The sequence below is a fragment of the Sebastes umbrosus genome, chromosome 19, assembly GCF_015220745.1.
Source record: "Sebastes umbrosus isolate fSebUmb1 chromosome 19, fSebUmb1.pri, whole genome shotgun sequence".
Classification (NCBI taxonomy): Eukaryota; Metazoa; Chordata; class Actinopteri; order Perciformes; family Sebastidae; genus Sebastes; species Sebastes umbrosus.
In genome coordinates this window covers 2711586-2737213 of record NC_051287.1, presented here as the reverse complement: position 1 = coordinate 2737213, position 25628 = coordinate 2711586, and the positions used below count along the sequence as shown (strand labels likewise).

At 36.1% G+C, this 25628-nt stretch overlaps 1 protein-coding gene and 1 long non-coding RNA gene across 3 annotated transcripts; one reads left to right on the top strand and one right to left on the bottom strand.

Moving 5' to 3' along the window:
- Positions 1-1351: 1351 nt before the first annotated feature.
- On the bottom strand, positions 1352-9317 carry bcl7a (BAF chromatin remodeling complex subunit BCL7A). Of its 2 annotated transcripts, none has more exons than XM_037753118.1 (6): positions 9100-9317; positions 6422-6503; positions 6135-6231; positions 4808-4957; positions 4050-4153; positions 1352-2637 (listed from the first exon to the last, which is right to left on the bottom strand). In XM_037753118.1, the coding sequence occupies exons 1-6, from the start codon at positions 9189-9191 to the stop codon at positions 2563-2565; spliced, it is 600 nt and encodes a 199-aa protein (XP_037609046.1). In that variant the 5' UTR covers positions 9192-9317; the 3' UTR covers positions 1352-2562. The 2 variants fall into 2 exon arrangements, with proteins under 2 accessions (XP_037609046.1, XP_037609047.1); XM_037753119.1 differs by lacking the exon at positions 9100-9317 and adding an exon at positions 8462-8588.
- On the top strand, positions 8724-25621 carry LOC119478399. Its single transcript, XR_005204437.1, has 7 exons — positions 8724-8834; positions 15978-16063; positions 16677-16732; positions 22714-22874; positions 23592-23656; positions 24580-24695; positions 25477-25621. It is a non-coding gene; the product is annotated as an uncharacterized LOC119478399 (long non-coding RNA).
- The last annotated feature ends 7 nt before the right edge of the window (positions 25622-25628 follow it).

Genomic DNA, 25628 nt, shown 5'->3' with positions numbered 1-25628 from the left:
TGCAGATGTTAAAACGTCCAGAAGATAAAACTGAAGTTCTTCTGCTGGGTAGTGTTCAAATTCCAGCCTCCGACTGTTTTAAAAGGAATCGTTCCACAGTTTGGGGAAAAAACACTTTCATGCCGGTACGGTAAATATGAAGTACAGACAACACCCGCCATTTTGGACTGAAAACACGTATAATATTTATAAAATGTTATAGTTCAACACAGGCCATTTCGGTAAAATATGACAACAGGATAGACATTTTTGTTTTACTTTAGTACGGCACTTTGTAGGAGGACGTTTTACTGGTAGTCGCTTTCAGTCCGAAATGGCGGAAGCGTAGCTCTGCTGCTTGGCGCTGACGTTGCAACGGAACGAACAATTTACTTTCACTTCCTGTCTATATACGTTCTTTGCCTACAGCCATGAGATGGTTAGCTTAGCTTAGCGAACAACGTAAGGTGGTCACGCACATCCAAAACCGCAGTAGGCCGTTGCCGGACCAGTAGAAGACGTAGAAGAAGGTCCGGACACCGAAGCGCCCTTTAAGTGCAATTTATTGGCACATCTTAGTAACTACTAAGATACTAAAATGTGCTGATAAATTGCACTTAAAGGGAGCTTCGGTGTCCGGACCTTCTTCTATGTATTTCATTAGCTTAGCTTAGCATCAAGACGGGAAACAGCTGAGTAAAAGCTCACTAATTAACACGTTATATCTCGTTAGTTCAATCGGTACAAAGCGCAAAATTTTCCTCCAGGCCAAGAAATAATCCGGCACATAACATCATGTAAAACCACAATTAGTCATTTATAGACTTTGTTTTTTTATATAAATTAAACAAATATATAACATGTTAATTAGTGAGCTAGATCTGCCTACCAGCACCTTTAAAAGGCCCTGACACATCAAGCCGACGGACAGTTTGGGGCGGTCGGTGAGCGTCTGTCGGCCTAGTTTTAGCGGTGTGTCCTGCACCGTCGGCTTTAGTGTGCTCGTGTCGGAGTTTTTTTTTGGCGGCGCCCCGTCGGGGAGAGAAATCACTCTCATTGGCTGTTCAGCACCTCATCTGATCACTCCAATACACAGATATTTTCACAGCGACATGAACATCTGGAATGAAGCTAAGTGGTGAGTGAGAGGGGTGTGAAAATGGTCAACAGACGCCGCTTTGTTTCCTGTACGTATCATAGCAACGGCTTGTATATCCCCTATCCTTGCTCTTCCTGTTTCCCCTTTTTGAATGATGAATACAGACTACCGCCGCCTGCTGGTGCCAGATGTCGGATTGGTGTGTCTGGGCCTTAAAGCTCACTAATTAACACATTACGTCTCGTATGTTTAATCCGTATAAAAACACAAGTCTGAACACAAGCTGTTTTATGGGGGGTTAATTTAGACAGAGCCAGGCTAGCTGTTTCCCTTTGTTTCCAGTCTTTATGCTAAGCTAAGCTAACCATCTCCTGGCTCTAGCTTCATATCTAGCGTACAGACACGAGAGTGGTATCGATCCTCTCATCTAACTCTCAAAAGAAATTTCCCAAAATGTTGAACTACCCTTCAAACGAAAACAAAAGCGTTGCAGTTGAATATAAATATTGGATAATACTAATTAGGGATGATTATAAGGCAAAAACAAAACATGGCACCAAAATTGTAATTCAAAACCTGCTTGACCTAAAACGTGTATTTAATCGTAGCAACTCAAGGCACACCTTCATAATCTACGCTACCTACACCTGTCTTCACTACTTATCCAAGAGTTTATCTTGACCGGTACCGTCTTCTTCTACAAACCACAAACCTTTTAAAAAAAAATGAATGGAGAACTTTTCATGGATAGAGAAAAAAGACTTCCACTACAGCAGCAAATCTATCTGTGATCGATTGTGACATACCATAACAGTGCATTGACCCTCCTGAGAAAAAAACCCTAAACGTTTCCTAAACAAATATAGAACATTAGTCTAACAGGAGGCGAATCGGGAGGATTGAAGTGACGTGGTCTTAGGGTGGAGGTTCCCCCCGAAGCCGCTGATCTGAGACCAGGTTAGCCTCGTGGGTATCCTGAGCTAAACCAGTAGCAGTAAAACGTTTTCAAAGCGGTCTCAGAGCAGCGCCCGGGATCAACCTCGTCCTAATCTCAGATCCCCAGTGTTAACTCTTTTTAGTCACAGATGCAGGTCAGTGTTTTGTCGTCTGGCCTGGCGGTGGCTGGGCTCGGCTCGGCTGACGGCGCCGCCCCTGGTCACGGAGGATGGGGGGGGTTCAGAGCTTCTCTTGGCATTAGTGAAAAAGTGTGGAGAACTGGAAGGAAGCACGGAGGGGACCAGCGAATAGAGGTAATATCCATTCTCCCTCTGTGGCAGAGGAGTGTTAGGAGGAGGAGGAGGAGGAGGAGGAGGAAGAGGAAGAGGAAGAGAGACGTCCTTTCTCCCTTTGGTATTGAGAAGAGGGAGGGGGGGTAGTGAGAGGAGAGCCGGTGCATCCATTAGCCCTAAATTATCTAGAGTTAATGGAGGGAGGTGCAGAGGGAGGGAGGGAGGAGGGTGAAGGAGAGGAGTGACCCCAAACATTTAACTCTCCTCAAAGTCCTGAGACGAGGACTCCACTTTGCTTTTCTTGCTGGGTGGGACCTCCTCCTCTAGGTCCTACAAGGAAACACAAACAACACATGAATAATAATAATAATAATAATAATAATAATAATAATACACACTTCCTTTTGTGAAAACTAGTATACACCAGGGCTGGGACGATTCACCTATCTCCTGATTACGATGCCATCACGATACTTGGGTGCCGAGTCGATATGTATTGTGATTCAATATTACGATTTATTGTGATTTGTTATCTTTTTTAACGCTAGACCATCGGGGAAAAAGTGGAATCATACACTTACTTTGGAAAATATCTAAATTAATACAGTAAAAGTGTTTGATTTTCAGCAGCATGTATATAGTCAGAGATGTCCTGAAGTCAAATATATCCGTCATTGTCACGCATTACTTATAAAACAAATTTCCAGCAACCCAAAAATCAAAGAATAAAGACATTTCTCTCACATATTAGTGGTATTTTCTTTTTAATTCATAAGGGACATGTAATGTTTTTAACTTCTGGTGAATATAATCCAATCAATCTTATTTCTATATATGTATTTTGTATATATAGTTCCCTTTGTTAACACCTTATTTTGAAAACTAGTCACACGTGTCTACACACGTCTCTAGCTCTCCCGTCAGCTCCGTTCTCTTTATCCATCCATGGTCAGCTCCATCGGGGCCGTTTCAATGCATTTAACATCAATGTCAGTATCTGGGTGCTCTACAGTCGTAGCGTCGGCCCATTTGACCACGGAGATGAGAGTTATGGCAGGCTCGACCGCACGTTACTGCGATTACCGTGATACCATAATGTTAGCATGCAGCTTTAGCCATGATGTCTAGCTCTGCTTTTCCTGTCAATGTGTGAAAGCCAAAGTGTTTCCATCCTTTACTGGATGTGTAGTGTTTACCACGCTGGATTTAACACGTGAGGGTGCAGGTCGTATCCACGCAGACCCTCCGTCGTTTTCTACTTTCTCGTTTCGGCTCGCTGCAGTTTGTTTTGGTTGACGGATACAGAACGGATATGACATCATGTTACTCAGACTACGACAATAAAAGCGGTAACTTCCTTCTACCTCCACATAGACTCAAATGAAGGAAATATATCGATTCTGGCATTAAAGAATCAATTTTAAAAAAAAAAAGATCTTGTACTTAAAGTGGCAGTGGGCAGTAAAAAAACCTGCGATACATAGGTGAATTGATTTGTTTTTCCACCCCTAGTTAATCGATGTTTGGTACTTATGCTTTCCTATTGCAGGTGAGGTATGTAATTTGTTGATTGGTTGCACACTTGCAGCCACTCCCCATTTAAGATGGCTTCTCTTGGTTAACAAATCATTTGCCTGATGAAGGTCTGAGCACCGAAACGTCGCGATTAAATGCACTTTCACAAGTTTGCGCAGGATTTTGTTTGCAACTTATAAAAAAGTAGTTTGAAGAGGTGTTTGTACCTGAGTGGCTTTGCTGTCTGAAGAGTCCTTCTCCCCTGAGGACAGACTGTCTCTCTTGGCACTTTGTGCTCTCTCTGAGGTCTCTGATGACGGGGTGGTCTTACCTGAGGATTGTTAACACGTCAACAAATCAGAACACATTTGTTCATCTGGCAGTAAACACACACAGAGGAGGACTGAACGATGTACATTAGCTTGTTCTCTGGCACTTTAATGACACAGTGTGGTGGTGAGAAGTAACTGCACAGTAACATGGAGTCATTTCACCCAGCTGACACTCAAACTAAAGGTCAGTTTAGTTTAACCAACATGGGAGAAAAAAAAACTGATCAAACTGGAAACAATTAAAAAGGACAAATTATCCACTAATTGTTTCAGGATCTTATTTATTTATGCATTTAACCAGGAAGAGGGAGACCTGGCCAAGATAGCAAAGAAAATGTTTTGATTATCGATAAATCACTTCTAGGGCCGTCAAAGTTAACGCGATAATAACACAAATTAGTTTTAACGCCACTAATTTCTTTAACGGATTAACGCAATCGATGTTTCAGAGGTTGTAGCAGCTCAGTTCTAAAGCTAGAGTGAAGATACTGGTATCATATGAAACTAGAAAACCTGATGAGTCCATTGGTATTAACCATGTCATACTAGGAGGTTAAATAACGCTCAAAACTTGCGCTACATTTTGGTGAGGATAAAATGTCATGGCCATTTTCTCTGGTAATGTTAGCTGTGTGAGTGTGTTGGTGTCTCACCCCTCTTGCTGTCCGGGCTCTGGTCAGTCTTGGCCTCGCTGCTCTCGCGGTGAGACGTGGCGGTGGGCTCCGGGGCGGGACTGGTGCTACAACTGTTTTCCTGTTTCACCGGGGATGAGTCGGCGATGGAGCTCTGGTTGCTGTTGTCATCTAGAAAAGAAAGAGACAGAGTCACATTAGTTGGTTTTTGTTACTGTGAGATTGTCAAACATTGATCTTAGACACCTAGTAGTATTATTATTATTATTAGTAGTAGTATGACATTAGTGCGTCATTTTTCATAAAGATGCATAAAAACCCTCAGGTACTATAGAGGACAGAACCTGCCAATATAAAAAATAATAATAATGAATAAATAAATGAATAACTCAATAAATAAATATGTCATTAAATGTAGCAAAAATAATATTAAAAATTAATGTAGCCATTAATTAATTGATAAAATGTGACATAAATTGATATTCCTGTTTTAATTTGCTTCTTTATTCATTTATCTTTGTATTAACTCCCTTATCTATTTACTATTCTGTTTAATTTTCCCTTTTATTTTTTTATGTATTTATTTCGATAATTTTCTAAGTTTTATTTATTAATTTTTGCATTTATTTTAATTTATTTCTGCATTTATTTATTTCTGCACATTTTTTCCATTGCATTTCACCTCTTATTAATTTAATTTAATTAATTTAACCCAAAGTGTTTCCATCCTTTACTGGATGTGTAGTGTTTACCACGCTGGATTTAACATGTGAGGGTGCAGGTCGTATCCACGCTGACCCTCCAACGTTTTCTACTTGTTTTGGCTCGCTGCGGTTTGTTTTGGTTGACGGATACGGAGCGGATATGACGTCACGTTACTCAGACTACAACAATAAAAGCGGTAATTTCCTTCTACCTCCGCAACGACTCAAATGAAGCAAATATATCTACTCTGGCATTAAAATCAATTTCAAAATTGTAAAAAAATAAATAAATTGTGATACCTAGGTGAATTGATGTTTTTTTCCCAGCAAAGTATTGTGTGTGCACCAAATGTGGATTAATCCGCCACTGAAAATAGTCCTCAACAAATCCCCTATTTCCTCCTGTTTGTTTGAGTGACCAGCTGTTTTAGGAAATTACTCAGTTTAGATTTGTGTTTTTAAAGATTTACATCTTCAGTAGGAACCAAATGGTGTTGGAGCTGAGAGCCACAGACCGGAAGTCAGGAAGTATTGAGAGAACAAACTAACAATTTTTTTGTTTTGGTCTTTTCATGGGATTTGTTGACAATAAATAAAAATATAGAATAGCAGAAGCTGTGTCCATTAAGGCTTTCAGTACGTACCGTGCATGTCCATCATCCCTGGAGAGGAGCTGTTCTCTGGAGTCGTCAACTCTGAGCCGTATTTCTCATCTTTACCCTTCTTCTTATTTTTGTTCTTCTACAATGAGAAGAAAAATTGATCAGACACAATAGGAAAATATATATATATATATATATTTCGCCCTTGAAATAAAGGTTGAAAATGTTCTTTTGTCTTCAGTGTTTCACATGAAGCACCTGTTGAAAACATGTGTTTTGTTGATTACTGCTAATGAAAATGAATGTCACTTAATAGAGGCTGAACTCACATCATCTGATTTGGGCTCCGTCACTGGCACCCACTTGTAGATGCGAAGGGACGTGTCTCCAACAGTCACCCATTTCTTCTCCCTGTGTAAGAGTGAAAAACAAGCTGACTCAAAGGCTCCGAGGCACCATAGAAGAAGACACTGACATGATGTAAAGAAAAAACTGAACGCAGCTCCTTGTGGTTGTTAACACAAAATTGGTTAAATCTCAATTTCCCAGAGCCAAATATTACATCGTCAAATTACTTGTTTTGGCCGACCAAAACCCAAAGATATTAAATTTTAAATAAAAGAAGAAACAGCAAATTATCATATTTTAGAGGCTGGAGCTGATGAGTGTTTGGCATTTTTGCGAAATAAATTACTTGATATCTGTCTGTGAATGGAAAATATTGTGATTAACACAGCAGGAAACACATGATGTTAACAATACATAAACTCCCAAAGGCTCATTATGTCTCTCAATATAATCACAATAAAACAGATAAAATACTTTTAAAAAGACATCACCGTGGGCTTTAGGAACATTTTCTGACATTTTATAGACCGAAACGAGTAATTGTAAAAATCATAGGGGCATTAAACGATATTGAAAATACTTGTTAGTTGCAGCCCGAAATTTTTCAGTCTATAAAATGTTAGAAAATTGCTTTTTTTAAAAAGCTCCAAAATTATGATTTAGAGACATAGGCCCACTAGACTTGACAATAAGATAACATATGATATTAAATCAACATAGTAATTACGATCAGGGTAACGATAAATCTACAACATAACATATATTTTGTACGTACAATCTTAATCTCAAATTCACTACAGCTGTAAAATAAATGTAGTGGAGTAGAAAGTACAATATTTAACTCTTAACACTACAGTATTAAGTAGAAAGTAAGTAAAAGTTCTGCAATAAAAATGTCACTTAAGTAAAAGTACAAAAGTATCAGCATCAAAACATACTCAAAGTACCAAAAGTATAAGTACTCATTATGCAGAATTTTATAATAATTAGTGATGTTGCAGCTGGTAAAGGTGGAGCTAATTTCAACTATTTGTATACTGCTGAGAGGCTTAATCTATAAAAAAAATGTATTTACATTTTGTATTAATAATCTAAATTTGCAAAATAACTAGTAAATAAAGCTGTGAAATACATGTAGGAGTAAGAAATACAATATTTAGCTCTGAAAAGTAGTTAATTTTAAACCAATAAAGTACAAATATCTTAAAATTGTACTTAAGTAGGCTACAGTACTTGGCTAAATGTACAAATCAGTATAAAGTAACACTTTAGTAGCATACAGTGTTAGCTTACAGAAAAAAATATATATATTAAAAATAATTAAAACGTATAAAATAGTAGCCTATATTGGTACCCCAAAGCTTAAAATTCAGATTCACAATCTGTTTTATTTTTAAAAAGACAACCGTTAAATTAACGTTATTTAACGGTTGTCTTTTTAAAATTGAAAATAAAACACATTGTTAGTTTGGAAATAACGTTAATTTAACATTTATGCTACTAAACTAGTATAAATGTAGGAGTAAAGAGTACAATATTTAGCTCTGAAATGTAGTAAAAATTAAAACCAATAAAGTACTAATATCTTAAAATTGTACTTAAATATTAATGCTACTAAACTAGTATAAATGTAGGAGTTAGAAGTACAATATTTAGCTCTGAAAAGAAGTTAATTTAAAACCAATAAAGTACTAATATCTTAAAATTGTACTTAAATAGGCTACTGTACTTGGTTAAATGTAAAAATTCAGTATAAAGTAACTTTTTGGCTGGTTTAGTAGCACACAGTGTTAGCTTACAGAAAACAAGAAATAAAAAAGTATAAAATATATAAAAATGTTAAAATTCAAATTCACAATGTGTTTTATTTTTAAAAAAAGACGACCGTTAAAAAAGACGACCGTTAAATTAACGTTATTTTCAAACTGCCAACTTCTGACTTTGACCTGGGGACGTTTGATTAAATCACCTGATTAAAAAAAATATATATAAATCTTTCCACCGGGGGCGGGGTTACACACCTAAAACAACACATTATCACCATTTGAGCCGTTAAAATGTGTATAAAAGTGTGTTGTTTCGGTTAAAAATGGTTAAGAACTGAGTCACTACGTGTTCAGCCATGCACTAGCCTACTTCCCCTCTCTCCCAACCCCCCACCGTGCCTCCGTCTCTATCCGACCTAAAGGGCGACTCAAAGCGCTTAATTTAAAACTCCAGACGGACTAAACTCCTCCGCGCCGTCGTCGAATTGTTTCCAAGTCAACAGTTATCGGTGCTAAAAAGAAACACACCGCCTGTGAGCTCCAAAAACAAGCGTGAAGAAGCAGCAGCAGCAAGCAATGGCTTCATGTGACTGCATCGAAATGGCTTCTGGGTTCAACCCTTTTGCTGGTAAAGAGAGAGGAGAATTACATGTTGTTATATATATATTTATATATATATATAAGAAGCAGTAAGGCTGAGCCGGCACTAGTGCGCCCCGGTGCACCTGAGCTGTAAGTACATCTGCCGTGAATCTCAAAAAAAAAATCATCCTTTTTTCTTTCATTTTCACCCCCAGTCTCTCCTCTTCCTTCTCCTCCCCCAACAAGCCTCGTTGTTAGATAACGAAGCCCGCTTCTTTTTCTTCTCCCCCCTCTCTTCCCCTTCTTCTTACCATTTTCGTACTTTCTCAATAGCGGCCATAACCCTCTTGATGTCATCTTTCGCCCTGCTCCGGGTCTCAGCTCGGACCGACCTGCCCGACATTGCCGCGGTGGGTATAATATTTTTTAAAGCTCGCCGGCAGTTCAGACACAATGCAAACAGTAGAGCGCACAGAGGAGCTACTGCGCATGCGCGGACTGATAGAGCAGAGCCGAGAGAGGAGGGGAGGGAGGCCTGGCTGCAGCTGCACTATGAAGACAGATCCGTCTCCCTGCTGTGTGTGTGTGTGTGCAGGAGAACAAAGAGGCTGCTCTCATACTAATAAAACTACTTAAAACTACTATAAGTTTGGTAGAAAAAAAGTAGTAATATTATGAGAATAAAGACAGAAGTTTATGAGAAAAAAAATCTTAATATTACGGGAATAAAGTCTGAAGTTTACAAGAAAAAAAAAATAAGTTTACGAGAAAAAAAGTAGTAATATTATGAGAGTAAAGACAGAAGTTTACGAGAAAAAAAGTCGTAATATTATGAGAGTAAAGACAGAAGTTTATGAGAAAAAAAGTCTTAATATTACGAGAATAAAGTCAGAAGTTTACGAGAAAAAAAAAATAAGTTTACGAGAAAGAAAGTCGTAATATTATGAGAGTAAAGACAGAAGTTTACGAGAAAAAAAGTCGTAATATTACGAGAATAAAGTCAAAGGTTTTAGAGAAAAAAAGTCGTAACATTATGAGAACAAAGTCTGAAGTTTACGAGAAAAAAGTAGTAATATTACGAGAATAAAGTCAGAAGTTTACGAGAAAAAAAGTCGTAATTTTATGAGCATAAAGACAGAAGTTTACAAGAAAAAAAAGTCGTAATATTACGAGAATAAAGTCAGAAGTTTACGAGAAAAAAAAAATAAGTTTACGAGAAAGAAAGTCGTAATATTACGGGAATAAAGTCTGAAGTTTACAAGAAAAAAAAAATAAGTTTACGAGAAAAAAAGTAGTAATATTATGAGAGTAAAGACAGAAGTTTATGAGAAAAAAAGTCTTAATATTACGAGAATAAAGTCAGAAGTTTACGAGAAAAAAAAAATAAGTTTACGAGAAAGAAAGTCGTAATATTACGGGAATAAAGTCTGAAGTTTACAAGAAAAAAAAATAAGTTTACGAGAAAAAAAGTAGTAATATTATGAGAGTAAAGACAGAAGTGTACGAGAAAAAAAGTCGTAATATTACGAGAATAAAGTCAAAGGTTTTAGAGAAAAAAAGTCGTAACATTATGAGAACAAAGTCTGAAGTTTACGAGAAAAAAGTAGTAATATTACGAGAATAAAGTCAGAAGTTTACGAGAAAAAAAGTCGTAATATTATGAGCATAAAGACAGAAGTTTACAAGAAAAAAAAGTCGTAATATTACGAGAATAAAGTCAGAAGTTTACGAGAAAAAAAAAATAAGTTTACGAGAAAGAAAGTCGTAATATTACGGGAATAAAGTCAGAAGTTTATGAGAAAAAAAGTCTTAATATTACGGGAATAAAGTCAGAAGTTTACGAAAAACAAAAGTCGTAATATTACGAGGATAAAGTCTGAAGTTTACGAGAAAAAAAGTCGTAATATTACGAGAATAAAGACAGAAGTTTACGAGAAAGAAAGTGATAAGTTTATGAGAAAAAAAGTCGTAATAATAAAGTCTGAAGTTTACGAGAAAAAAAGTCATAATTTTACGAGAAAAAAAGCCTTAATATTATGGGAATAAAGTCAGAGGTTTACGAGAAAAAAAGTCATAATATTACGAGAATAAAGTCTGAAGTTTAAGAGGAAAAAAAGTCGTAATATGAAAATATAGTCTGAAGTTTACGAGAAAAAAAGTCGTAATATTACGAGAATAAAGTCTGAAGTTTAGGAGAGAAAAAGTCATAATATAATGAGAATAAAGACAGAAGTTTACGAGAAAAAAAGTTGTAATATTATGACAATAAAGACAGAAGTTTACAAGAAAAAAGTCATAAGTTTACAAGAAAACAAGTGGTAATATTATGAGAATAAAGTCATAAGTTAACAAGAAAACAAGTCATAAGTTTACGAGAAAAAAAGTCTTAATATTATGAGAATAAAGTCAGAGGTTTACGAGAAAAAAAGTCGTAATATTACGAGAATAAAGTCTGAAGTTTAGGAGAGAAAAAGTCATAATATAATGAGAATAAAGACAGAAGTTTACGAGAAAACAAGTCGTAATATTATGAGAATAAAGACAGAAGTTTACGAGAAAGAAAGTCATAAGTTTATGAGAAAAAAAGTCGTAATATTATGAGAATAAAGTCATAAGTTTACGAGAAAAAAAGTCGTAGTATGAGAATAAAGACAGAAGTTTACGAGAACAAAAGTCACAAGTTTACAAGAAAAAAAGTCGTAATATTACGAGTATAAAGTCTGAAGTTCACAAGAAAAAAAGTCGTAATATTATGAAAATAAAGACAGAAGTTTACAAGAAAAAAGTCATAAGTTTACAAGAAAACAAGTGGTAATATTATGAGAATAAAGTCATAAGTTAACAAGAAAACAAGTCATAAGTTTACGAGAAAAAAAGTCTTAATATTATGAGAATAAAGTCAGGTTTACGAGAAAAAAAGTCTTAATATTATGAGAATAAAGTCAGAGGTTTACGAGAAAAAAAGTCGTAATATTACGAGAATAAAGTCTGAAGTTTAGGAGAGAAAAAGTCATAATATAATGAGAATAAAGACAGAAGTTTACGAGAAAACAAGTCGTAATATTATGAGAATAAAGACAGAAGTTTACGAGAAAGAAAGTTATAAGTTTATGAGAAAAAAAGTCGTAATATTATGAGAATAAAGTCATAAGTTTACGAGAAAAAAAGTTGTAATATGAGAATAAAGACAGAAGTTTACGAGAACAAAAGTCACAAGTTTACAAGAAAAAAAGTCATATTATGAGTATAAAGTCTGAAGTTCACAAGAAAAAAAGTCGTAATATTATGAAAATAAATTCACAAGTTTATGAGAAAGAAAGTCGTAATATTACGAGAATAAAGTCTGAAGTTTACGAGAAAAAAAGTCGTAATATTACGAGAATAAAGTCTGAAGTTTAAGTGGAAAAAAGTCGTAATATTATGAGAATAAAGACAGAAGTTTACGAGAAAAAAAGTCGTAATATTACGAGAATAAAGTCTGAAGTTTACGAGAAAACAAGTTGTGATATCATGAGAATAAAGTTTGAAGTTTACGAGAAAAAAGTCATAATATGAAAATAAAGACAGAAGTTTACGAGAAAAAAGTCATAAATTTACGAGAAAACAAGTCGTAATATTATCACCGGGTGCGAGCTGCCCAGCCTGCAGGAGCTTTACACCCAGGGGCGCCTCAGGAAGTCCCTCAGGGTCATTAAGGACACGACACGCCCCCACAACAGCCTGTTCTCCCTCCTGCCCTCTGGTAGAAGATACAGGACCCCCAGGACTCCCACCAGCAGACTGAGGAACAGTTTTTTCCCCTTGGCCATCAGACTTTTAAATCGATAATTCATTCGACACATTCTTACACAAAAATATATCTTATACTGTATATACTGTATATATTCTTAATACATATGTTCTTAATATGCCTGTATATGTTCTTAATATGCCCTTGTATAAAGTATTTCCTTTTATAATTGTAATGTAAATGTAATATAATTTATTATTTTAATGGAGCTTCCCAGCAAAAAGTATTTCACACGTTTGTACCTGTACAACCGACGTGACAATAAACATCTTGAATCTTGAATCTTGAATCTTGAAAAAAAGTCATAAGTTTACAAGAAAAAAAGTTGTAATATTACGAGAATAAATTCTGAAGTTTACGAGAGAAAAAGTCATACGTTTATGAGAAAAAAAGTCTTAATATTGTGAAAATAAAGTCAGAGGTTTATAAGAAAAAGAGTCGTAATACTATGAAATAAAGTCAGAAGTTTACGAGAAAAAAAGTCGTAATATTATGAGAATAAAGCCATAAGTTTACGAGAAAAAAAGTCGTAATATTATGAAAATAAAGTCAGAAGTTTACAAGAAAATAAGTTGTAATATTATGAGAATAAAGCCATAAGTTTACGAGAAAATAAGTCGTAATATTATGAAAATAAAGTCGTAATATTATGAGAATAAAGCCATAAGTTTACGAGAAAAAAGTTGTAATATTATGAAAATAAAGTCATAAGTTTACGAGAAAAAAAGTCGTAATATGAGAACAAAGTAGTGAGTGAGTAGTGAATAATACATGATGAATAGAGTCTACATAGACATTTAAACTGAACAAAAAAAACTTTTCTTAAGTTATTTTAAAATATAAATCAAAATGCTTCAAGAAAAACTATGAAGAAATCAAAAAGGTAAGAAAGAAAATATCTTTAAAGGGATCCCACACTTATTTAGTATATATGTAATTATTGATATGTTTGGTATAATTCAATTTAATTCAGCTATCAGGTCAATTTGCAGTTACATCTCAATTTCTTTATCCAAAGTCAATATTTATATTATAAATGTAAAATTCAGTACTTTGTGCAATATTGATGTTTGTGAATGTGCTGCATGGCTTCCACCACTAGGTGATGCCTTTGAGTAAGTTTAGCAAGTTTTGAGGCAGAAGTAGTAGAAGAAGTTTGTAGTAAAACATTGTAGACTACTTTAACTTAAGTAAAAGACCTGAGTGCTTCTTGCACCAGAGGATATAGATAAGAAGAACCTGTCTGGAGTTGAAACAATAATATGCTGGTGCACTTTTTTTGACAGATGCATTATAGTGGAATGAAAACATGTGTGTGTGTGTGTGTGTGTGTGTGTGTGTGTGTGTGTGTGTGTGTCACCCTCTAGTGGTTGACCACAGGTTTGACAAAGTGTGTTTTTAGTTTGATTCAAGAAAAAGCAGCACACCTTCAGTTGTTGCCTGTTCAGATGGAAAGCTTGTTGATTAAAACCCGTTGCTGTATTTTGTCTAGATCTCTCCTCTAGTCTAAAGCAGTCTCCATTTGTTATTGTTTGTGTAGTATACATTGTTTACATACTCACCTGAGTACTTGACTGCTGGAAACTGTATCTTTCATTCATAATATATATATATATATATATATATATATATATAGTACCATCATTAGTATTACTACTATTATTATTATTGTTGTATTAACCAATACTACACCTGTAATATTATTAATTTTATTATATCTTCTTATTATGTCTTCTCATAGCATTTCTTACATCTTCTTGTATTATCATGTTATACAGCTATACTACTATTAAACTATATGTCACACTACTGTATCATACACTATAATATACACTACTATATTCAGTACTCTTGCACTATTTGCACTACCACTGGCACACTGTCACTTCACCGCTGTACTTATTATTATTTTATTTTACTTTATTCTATTTGATTTGATCTCTTTTTAAGGTGTATTGGTGTTGGGATGTCTAAGCTATACTGGATGCCTACATTTCCTTTGGGATCAATAAAGTATCTATCTCTATCTAAAGTATACTAAATGTTATTATGATACAGTGCACTAAACTGTAATAGCACACAGACTAATAATTAGAATATGCTTTAGTTGTACAAAAGTACAAAAGCTCAACTTGTGTTTAGTGTACTTTACTTTAAAAATGGGACTATTTTAAGTATACTTGGGTACACTACAAACTACTACTGCATATGCATGTCATACATGCTGTACGTGTACTTGCAGTGAAATTAAAATACATTTTATGAGTACTACAATAGCATTTCAATTGCACTTTGAGCATATTTAGCTTCAATCAACCTTTTTCTTCAACAGCTAAATAACAGTAGCCTATTTTATTTTAATAAATACAGTAGCATTTCTCATAAACTTATGACTTTATTCGCATAATATTAAGACTTTTTTTCTCGTAAACTTATGGCTTTATTCTCATGATTAAACAACTTTTTTTCTCGTAAACTTATGACTTATTCTCATAATATTACGAATTTTTTTCTCGTAAACTTATGACTTTATTCTGATAATTTTGTGGCTTTTTTCTCGTAAACAAGACTTTATTCTCATAATAATACAACTTTCTTTTCTCGTATACTTATGACTTTACTTTCATAATATTACGACATTTTTCTCATAAACGTCTGACTTTATTCTCATAATATTACTACTTTTCTCTCGTAAACCTATGACTTTATTCTCATAATATTATGACTTTTTTTCTTGTAAACTTATGACTTTATTCTCATAATATTATGACTTTTTTTCTTGTAAACTTATGACTTTATTCTCATAATATTCCGACTTGTTTTCTCGTAGACTTATGACTTTTTTCGCGTAAACTTCAAACTTTATTCTCATGATATCACAATAATGTACATTATTGTTAATGTTATTGTTAATGTTACTGGCTTTATTTAGAACAGATCTGTTTCTATTGTTGTATTAATATTAGCCTACTGTATTGTTCAAATTGCACAATATTTTATTTTAATAAATACAGTAGCATGTAGGTTTTACAGTAGCACTGTAAAATAAATTACCGCAACATTTCATTATACAGTATGCCAAAAAATAATCAGCATGGTACAGAATAACACGATACAACTGTACTTCATTTTGCAGTATGCTAAAAATGACTGTAGTTAGTTTTATGGTAATTTTACCTTGGTCTACAGCAACTACAGGATAATTGTTACAGGTAAGGTACTGTTAATTTGACACTAAACATCTTAAAGTGCAAGTTGCTCCCCGAACACTTAAGAGCAGCTCACTGCTCCTAAAAATGCTCAGGATGGGTTGAATGCAGAGCTCAAATGTCATGTGTGTACATGTTATGACAATAGTAATTGTAATAATAATCGAGTATGAACAACACTGTGTTGTAGACCGACAATAACCGTGTACCTTGTGTCTGTGTCTGCTACCAGGAGAGAGACTCAGCTCCTGTGGACAGAGACAAACTGAAGACAAAGTGAGTTACTGACAAACTGGTTCAAACGTGTTCAGATGTACAACAAAGTAGGAATTATTATTCAGTCCCTTAAAGTCTCTTTCTAAATGTAATTACTTTCAGAATTTACAAATCCTTAAAAAATTCTGAAATGAAAGGAAGCTAATAAAAACTTTCTGTCAGCTAATAAAGTGCAAAATGTACAGTGATACTCACTGATAAGGGAGCTCAGATGTGCAGGTATCATTCTTGTTCATGTAATTAAAAACAATAACTGCTTAATCTTGAGGCAAAATTTAGATTTAGAATGAGGAGCTTCTTTTTTGGGCTCATTTTTATATATTGTATCTTATAAAGAAAACATACAGCATGTATATTTGTAGGAAATGATAAAAATAGTTTTAAAGTTATTTAAAAATGATCACAAATCAAAGAATGTTCTGAAAACAACCTTCTGATTTGCATATAAGCTTTTTGGAAGGAATGTGTCATTTGTCACAAACTGGTCAAAAGCACCTGAAGCTCTCAGGTTAAATAATAGGTCATTATAGGACAGAATGCTGAGGTACCTGAGGAACCTGCTCAAGGTGACGGCCCGTCTGACCTCCTGTGCGGCTTTGCTTTCTTGTGGCAGGACCTGGGGTTTGTCGTCAGAGCAACAGGGAGAGGTGGGAGGGAAGCTCTCGCAGGGTAAGCTGCAGCCCCAACATCTCCTCATGGCCTTCACATCTTTTGTAGTTTGATTTACACCTTTTGCAACACTCACACACTGAATCCTTCCACATCTCCGCACCCCATCTTATTTTCCTATTAATTAAATATTTGTCGAGGTCTATTGCCTTGTCCACCCTAGGTCAGGTTTGTCTGGTGTGTTTCAGAGCAAGAAATGTTATTGGTTGGAGCTAACTTTCCCGATAGGCATAAGAAACATGATCTGGGTGACTGGACACGCTGTTTTAGTTTGTTATTTAGGTGCTTTAGTGTGGCTAGAGCAGTTGGCTCAGGGACACCTCCTTGACTGTCCAGGTGGGTCACCAGCATGCTGGTTGCTTAACGTGTCATCGGGCTCACTGTTTCTCAATTTTCCCACCACAACTTTTGCATAAAGGTTGAGTTAGCTAGATCCCTGGTTAGGTAGGTAACAGGTGAAAGCTTGCCCCACATTGTCTGCTTTGTTGCACACCAGTTGTTGTGTGTTGTTGTAGTCTATTGTGCCCAGTAGTGTGGTAGTTTAGTAGAGAGCCCACACATACAGTTTGGTTCCTATAGTATATAAATACTATACACATAGTCCCTTTAAGTAATGATTTGTCTGGCGACTCGCCTCCTTTCCCTGTGGTTGCCTCCATGTCCTCTACTGGTGGTTCTGCGATGGGAAGCAGACCCTGTCACAAGTTTATGCAGGCCATATTTGCAGGTCCTTATGCCTTATGTTCTTGGGCAGGTTTCTGAGCAGAATTATCTGATCTCTACTCTCGATTGTCGTAGAAAATCACAGCTTTGTGATGTCAATCTGGTTGGTTAAAAGCACACTTTATATTTAGGATTATTGCTAGTAGCATTTGTAATTTACCCTTTACTCTAATCCGTTGAGGTAGGAAACGTTAAAAAGATATTTTTAGTAATGTTCAGAAATACAAGAATGTTCTGAAAACGACCTCCTGATTTGCATAGAAGCTTTCTGGAAGGAATGTGTCATTTGTCACAAACTGGTCAAAAGCACCTGAAGCTCTCAGGTTAAAAGTGTCATGAGGACAGAATGCTGAGTAACTTGCTAATGATTCCCTAAAGCGTCAAAACCAGTAACATTTGATTAGTTTGTAGCTGCAGTTTTGACTCCATGAATGTAACGGGAGATCAAATGACATATTGATATGCTTTTAGGAATGATTTATTAGGAATAGGAGATGAAAGAATCATTATTGAAACGATCAGAAAATCCATAAATTCTTAAATATTGTGAATGAGAGAGGGCTTTTCAAGATTTAAAAACATTAATTTCTTTAAAACAGATTTGTCTAGGAACAATAAATCTGGAAGGAGTTCACCTTTTCCCCGCTCACTGTCCTATGTTACAGCAGTACATTCACAATTTACAAACTCTTAAAAAATATCAGAGATTAAAGGAACCAGAAGCTAATAAAAACTTTCTGTCAGCTAATAAAGTGCAAAATGTACAGTGATACTTATTGATAAGGGAGCTCAGATGTGCAGCCATCGTTCTTGTTCATGTAATTAAAAACAATAACTGCTTAATCTTGAGGCAAAATTTAGATTTAGAATGAGGAGCTTCTTATATTGTATCTTATAAAGAAAACATACAGCATGTATATGTGTAGGATGATGATAGAACAAGTTTTAATGTTATATCAAAATGATCACAAATCAAAGAATGTTCTGAAAATAACCTTCTGATTTGCATAGAAGCTTTTTGGAAGGAATGTGTCATTTGTCACAAACTGGTCAAAAGCACCTGAAGCTCTCAGGTTAAATAATAGGTCATTATAGGACAGAATGCTGAGGTACCTGAGGAACCTGCTCAAGGTGACGGCCCGTCTGACCTCCTGTGCGGCTTTGCTTTCTTGTGGCAGGACCTGGGGTTTGTCGTCAGAGCAACAGGGAGAGGTGGGAGGGAAGCTCTCGCAGGGTAAGCTGCAGCCCCAACATCTCCTCATGGCTTTCACATCTTTTGTAGTTTGATTTACACCTTTTGCAACACTCACACACTGAATCCTTCCACATCTCCGCACCCCATCTTATTTTCCTATTAATTAAATATTTGTCGAGGTCTATTGCCTTGTCCACCCTAGGTCAGGTTTGTCTGGTGTGTTTCAGAGCAAGAAATGTTATTGGTTGGAGCTAACTTTCCCGATAGGCATAAGAAACATGATCTGGGTGACTGGACACGCTGTTTTAGTTTGTTATTTAGGTGCTTTAGTGTGGCTAGAGCAGTTGGCTCAGGGACACCTCCTTGACTGTCCAGGTGGGTCACCAGCATGCTGGTTGCTTAACGTGTCATCGGGCTCACTGTTTCTCAATTTTCCCACCACAACTTTTGCATAAAGGTTGAGTTAGCTAGATCCCTGGTTAGGTAGGTAACAGGTGAAAGCTTGCCCCACATTGTCTGCTTTGTTGCACACCAGTTGTTGTGTGTTGTTGTAGTCTATTGTGCCCAGTAGTGTGGTAGTTTAGTAGAGAGCCCACACATACAGTTTGGTTCCTATAGTATATAAATACTATACACATAGTCCCTTTAAGTAATGATTTGTCTGGCGACTCGCCTCCTTTCCCTGTGGTTGCCTCCATGTCCTCTACTGGTGGTTCTGCGATGGGAAGCAGACCCTGTCACAAGTTTATGCAGGCCATATTTGCAGGTCCTTATGCCTTATGTTCTTGGGCAGGTTTCTGAGCAGAATTATCTGATCTCTACTCTCGATTGTCGTAGAAAATCACAGCTTTGTGATGTCAATCTGGTTGGTTAAAAGCACACTTTATATTTAGGATTATTGCTAGTAGCATTTGTAATTTACCCTTTACTCTAATCCGTTGAGGTAGGAAACGTTAAAAAGATATTTTTAGTAATGTTCAGAAATACAAGAATGTTCTGAAAACGACCTCCTGATTTGCATAGAAGCTTTCTGGAAGGAATGTGTCATTTGTCACAAACTGGTCAAAAGCACCTGAAGCTCTCAGGTTAAAAGTGTCATGAGGACAGAATGCTGAGTAACTTGCTAATGATTCCCTAAAGCGTCAAAACCAGTAACATTTGATTAGTTTGTAGCTGCAGTTTTGACTCCATGAATGTAACGGGAGATCAAATGACATATTGATATGCTTTTAGGAATGATTTATTAGGAATAGGAGATGAAAGAATCATTATTGAAACGATCAGAAAATCCATAAATTCTTAAATATTGTGAATGAGAGAGGGCTTTTCAAGATTTAAAAACATTAATTTCTTTAAAACAGATTTGTCTAGGAACAATAAATCTGGAAGGAGTTCACCTTTTCCCCGCTCACTGTCCTATGTTACAGCAGTACATTCACAATTTACAAACTCTTAAAAAATATCAGAGATTAAAGGAACCAGAAGCTAATAAAAACTTTCTGTCAGCTAATAAAGTGCAAAATGTACAGTGATACTTATTGATAAGGGAGCTCAGATGTGCAGCCATCGTTCTTGTTCATGTAATTAAAAACAATAACTGCTTAATCTTGAGGCAAAATTTAGATTTAGAATGAGGAGCTTCTTATATTGTATCTTATAAAGAAAACATACAGCATGTATATGTGTAGGATGATGATAGAACAAGTTTTAATGTTATATCAAAATGATCACAAATCAAAGAATGTTCTGAAAACAACCTTCTGATTTGCATAGAAGCTTTTTGGAAGGAATGTGTCATTTGTCACAAACTGGTCAAAAGCACCTGAAGCTCTCAGGTTAAATAATAGGTCATTATAGGACAGAATGCTGAGGTACCTGAGGAACCTGCTCAAGGTGACGGCCCGTCTGACCTCCTGTGCGGCTTTGCTTTCTTGTGGCAGGACCTGGGGTTTGTCGTCAGAGCAACAGGGAGAGGTGGGAGGGAAGCTCTCGCAGGGTAAGCTGCAGCCCCAACATCTCCTCATGGCCTTCACATCTTTTGTAGTTTGATTTACACCTTTTGCAACACTCACACACTGAATCCTTCCACATCTCCGCACCCCATCTTATTTTCCTATTAATTAAATATTTGTCGAGGTCTATTGCCTTGTCCACCCTAGGTCAGGTTTGTCTGGTGTGTTTCAGAGCAAGAAATGTTATTGGTTGGAGCTAACTTTCCCGATAGGCATAAGAAACATGATCTGGGTGACTGGACACGCTGTTTTAGTTTGTTATTTCGGTGCTTTAGTGTGGCTAGAGCAGTTGGCTCAGGGACACCTCCTTGACTGTCCAGGTGGGTCACCAGCATGCTGGTTGCTTAACGTGTCATCGGGCTCACTGTTTCTCAATTTTCCCACCACAACTTTTGCATAAAGGTTGAGTTAGCTAGATCCCTGGTTAGGTAGGTAACAGGTGAAAGCTTGCCCCACATTGTCTGCTTTGTTGCACACCAGTTGTTGTGTGTTGTTGTAGTCTATTGTGCCCAGTAGTGTGGTAGTTTAGTAGAGAGCCCACACATACAGTTTGGTTCCTATAGTATATAAATACTATACACATAGTCCCTTTAAGTAATGATTTGTCTGGCGACTCGCCTCCTTTCCCTGTGGTTGCCTCCATGTCCTCTACTGGTGGTTCTGCGATGGGAAGCAGACCCTGTCACAAGTTTATGCAGGCCATATTTGCAGGTCCTTATGCCTTATGTTCTTGGGCAGGTTTCTGAGCAGAATTATCTGATCTCTACTCTCGATTGTCGTAGAAAATCACAGCTTTGTGATGTCAATCTGGTTGGTTAAAAGCACACTTTATATTTAGGATTATTGCTAGTAGCATTTGTAATTTACCCTTTACTCTAATCCGTTGAGGTAGGAAACGTTAAAAAGATATTTTTATTAATGTTCAGAAATACAAGAATGTTCTGAAAACAACCTCCTGATTTGCATAGAAGCTTTCTGGAAGGAATGTGTCATTTGTCACAAACTGGTCAAAAGCACCTGAAGCTCTCAGGTTAAAAGTGTCATGAGGACAGAATGCTGAGTAACTTGCTAATGATTCCCTAAAGCATCAAAACCAGTAAATAACACAGGTTTGTCTTTACAGCTTCATTTTCCATTGGGGAGAATGGGACACACCCAAACTCTGATTCTTATCATTAGAACAGAATGCTGAGGAACCAATAGAAATCAGGTTTTACTCAAATCAAACCATGTCCCTAATCTTTCTGACTTCATGGGTTCAACATTAACTGTAGAGTGTGAATAATGCGCTAAAGCATCAAAACCAGTAAATAACACAGGTTTACAGTTTCATAAGGCTGTGATTATCCTAGAGGTCATTTTATACAGTGAGGTCACGTTTCAAAAAAGAAGCTCATTACAATGAAATGTCTACTTTGGGGACTAACATCATCACACATGAATACAGTTGGGCTCATTGGATCGACAAGAGTCTCAGCTTGCAGCTTGCAAACTGCATGTGATTATCATAAAGTGGGCATGTCTGTAAAGGGGAGACTCGTGGGTACCCATAGAACCCATTTACATTCACATATCTGGAGGTCAGAGGTCAAGGGACCCCTTTGAAAATGGCCAAGCCAGTTTTTCCTTGCCAAAATTCAGCGTAACTTTGGAGCATTATTTAACCTCCTTCCTGACGATGATGGCATGGTTGGTGCTAATGGATTCTTTAGGTTTTCTAGTTTCATGTGATATCTATACCTTCAACCTGCTACAGCCTCTGAAAGACAGTAATATCAGTCGGGATCACAGGTTTCAGGGGGTTAGTAGATATATGGATATGGATTTATTTTCCAAAATAAATTGTATTCATGCTGAAACACATTCATCATAAAGAAACATCAAACAAATTGCTGGAAAGATGTTAAACTTCTCAAAGGTTGTAAAATTCACTAAGTGCATTCTTTTGTGAATAATTACTAAGAAAGGTGCGGTCACTCAGGGGAGTGCTTAAGGTCACACAATGCCAGTTTGGGGAGTCAAAATGTTTCAAGAATGTAAAACTTACATAGTATTCAGGGGCGTGATGAACAGGACCTATATAAAAAGGAGACAGAGAGAGACACACAGCAGACACATCAGCCACCGAGAGCTGAAACATCCCAGAGGGTTTCATCACCGACCTCCATCTGCAGAGCTACATCTCCCTGCTGCTCCACCCGACCTCCAGACGGTAAGACAACGCTGCACACTCTCCCTCTCTCCGCCTGGCTACGATGCTTATGCACTAACTAGGATGACTGCTGCTTTAAATTATCAAGATGCATCACGGTTACTCAGTATATGGACAAGAAAATTCATTTTGAGTATGCAGTGACTTCAGGAAAACAAAGAAAAGAACTGCACTGCTTATTAAAATGATTTGGAAATATTTATTTTTATCATTTAAGATTCCTTTGGTTACTTTCAAAGCCCTCCACAGCTTATTTCTGATCTTTCAATTCTTTATTCTGCACCAAAGGGTCTGTTCCACATTTAAAACCTTTCTGCCTGTGTAGGCTTATTATTTACACTGCTTTCATGTTGTTCTGGTTTATTTAGTTTCTCTTCATTTGATGATTTATTCTGGTTATATTTTAGAACTAAAGTTCCTTATGACATCCACCACTTTTCAGTTTCATCATTGCCTTTAAGTTTGACACACACAGATGCAAAATGTTTTCATTGGATGTTAAAAGTAACACTGAATAATAATTTATTTCCAACACTACTTTGCATCAGGGTCCATTTAATGGATTTTAGATTAACCTTTTAATAACCCTATGCAGCATGCAAGAAAGGCATTTAAATAATGAAATCATGAATCCCTTATAATGTATGTATGTATATTGGTATGGTATTGAATTGAGTGTGAATGAAGGGATTAAATAAGGTGTTTTCTGTCTCACAGCTCTCTGACAGTTTACTGAAGGGGCTCCATCATGAAGCAAGGTGCATTGCTCCTCCTGCTGGCAGGTAAGCAGCCATTGAACACTTTTCAGTGATTAAGAATATAACCTTTATTTTAAAGGCATTTGATGAAATCAATTTAAAAGTAAAATCCTCTTGATATACATTACAGTGTCACTGCGTGCGTCTAATATCCTCGCAGTAATGGCAGCTTTTTTTTTTTACTTCTTTTTACTAGCTTTTAACCCAGATTTGACATTGTGCAAATTTCCAATAGAAACATTTCATGAATGATGAACTCTTTTAAAACATGTGCTCATCCATGAAATCAAAATAAATGAATAATAAATCAATTATTTTACACTCAGAATTCATTGCATTGATGAATGTCATTTTAAAGGGTCCCATATTGTAATAAGTGAGATTTCCATGTCTTCTATTTATTATAAAGCAGGTTTAAGTGCTATATAAATATTGTTAAAGTATCAAAACGCTCAATATACGGAGAAATACTCACAGCCCATATTCCGAAACTGAGCCTTTGAAACAATTTGTCAGGATTTATGTCCATTTGTGATGTCACAAATATACAATATTTAGACCATTTCACAGTTTTCCACGAAAACATTCTTAATGTGTCCCAGTTTATTTCTTGCTGCAGTGTATGTGAATGACATCAGCTGACAGGAAGTAAACATGAACCCAGACTGTTGCCTAGCGACGCAATTCCATTGCAGTTTCCGTTGAAATGCACTAAAACGGTTTCAGACAGAGGGTAAATACAGGAATATTCAGACAGACTATATGAAGAACTTAACAGGTTTTTTGAACATTGCAGCATGTAAACGTGTTCTAGCAGAAAATATAAAATACATGTACCTGAAAATAAGCACAATATGGGACTTTTAATTCAGAGGGAATGAACAGTACATAGCTGATGTTGATAGATTCATGTATGCTATTTCTTTTCCTTCAAATCCACGCTGTAGTTGCTGCCAGCCAGGTTGACCTCAATCTGTCTGACCCACAAAACATTGTTACTGGACATGTGAACATCAGCACGTGTCCCATCACCTTCTATGGACGCACATACTCAATGCTGGATGTAAGTCAAATGAAATCATGTTTGAGAAACATCTTGTCTTTCCCTCTACTGTTATTATCTGACAGACAGACCGTTTGACTGCTGATGACTGTCTGTTAGCGAAGATATCGCATACAGATTTAATTTCTTGCTGAGAGCTAGATGACAATTCTACTGAAATACAAACATATTAGCATCAAAACATACTTAAAGTACCCAAAGTAAACGTACTCCTGATGCAGAATGGCCCATTTCAGAATAATATATCTGATATTATTGGATTATAATTTTTGATGCATTAATGTGTTGATCACTTATAGTTATTTTAATGACTTTATATGCAACAGGGTATCTTATGAATTTGTCCCAGAGGATCAGAAATGTTTCATCTTATCTTAACCTATAATATTACATCATCATTTACTTTTTGATTATATTGTGATTATTAATCTGAGTTTGCAAAAGTAACGAGTAACTAAAAAAAATGTTACCCACCCCCAGTCCTCTGTTAACTTCAATTTCTTCTCTTTAATGCAAAACTGCTCTGGACTTGTTGGACTAAAAAGTGTTGCACCAAAATGAGAAAAATATTTTGATATCATTATTGACTTGAAATAATTGTATTTTGGAGTAATAAAGTAAAACTTATAGTTTAAAATGGTGCAATAAATGACAGTTTTATGAGATGAAATGATGCTGTTTTTGAGTCAAAGCCTGTCTTTAAATATTGATAATATTATACTTGATAAATACTTGATAATATTGTTGTCGCTTCATGTATGGTGCCTCTCTGTTTTTGCAGCTGTTGATCCAAGATTCAGTTCTTTCAGTTTGTTTCAAAAATGACGCAGCTGAAAACGCAACAGCCTGTCTTTCCGTGGGTGATAACGGCAATGCAACCAAAGTTGGTTGGGGGATAAAAACTACCTCTACGGACAGGTCAGATATTATTAA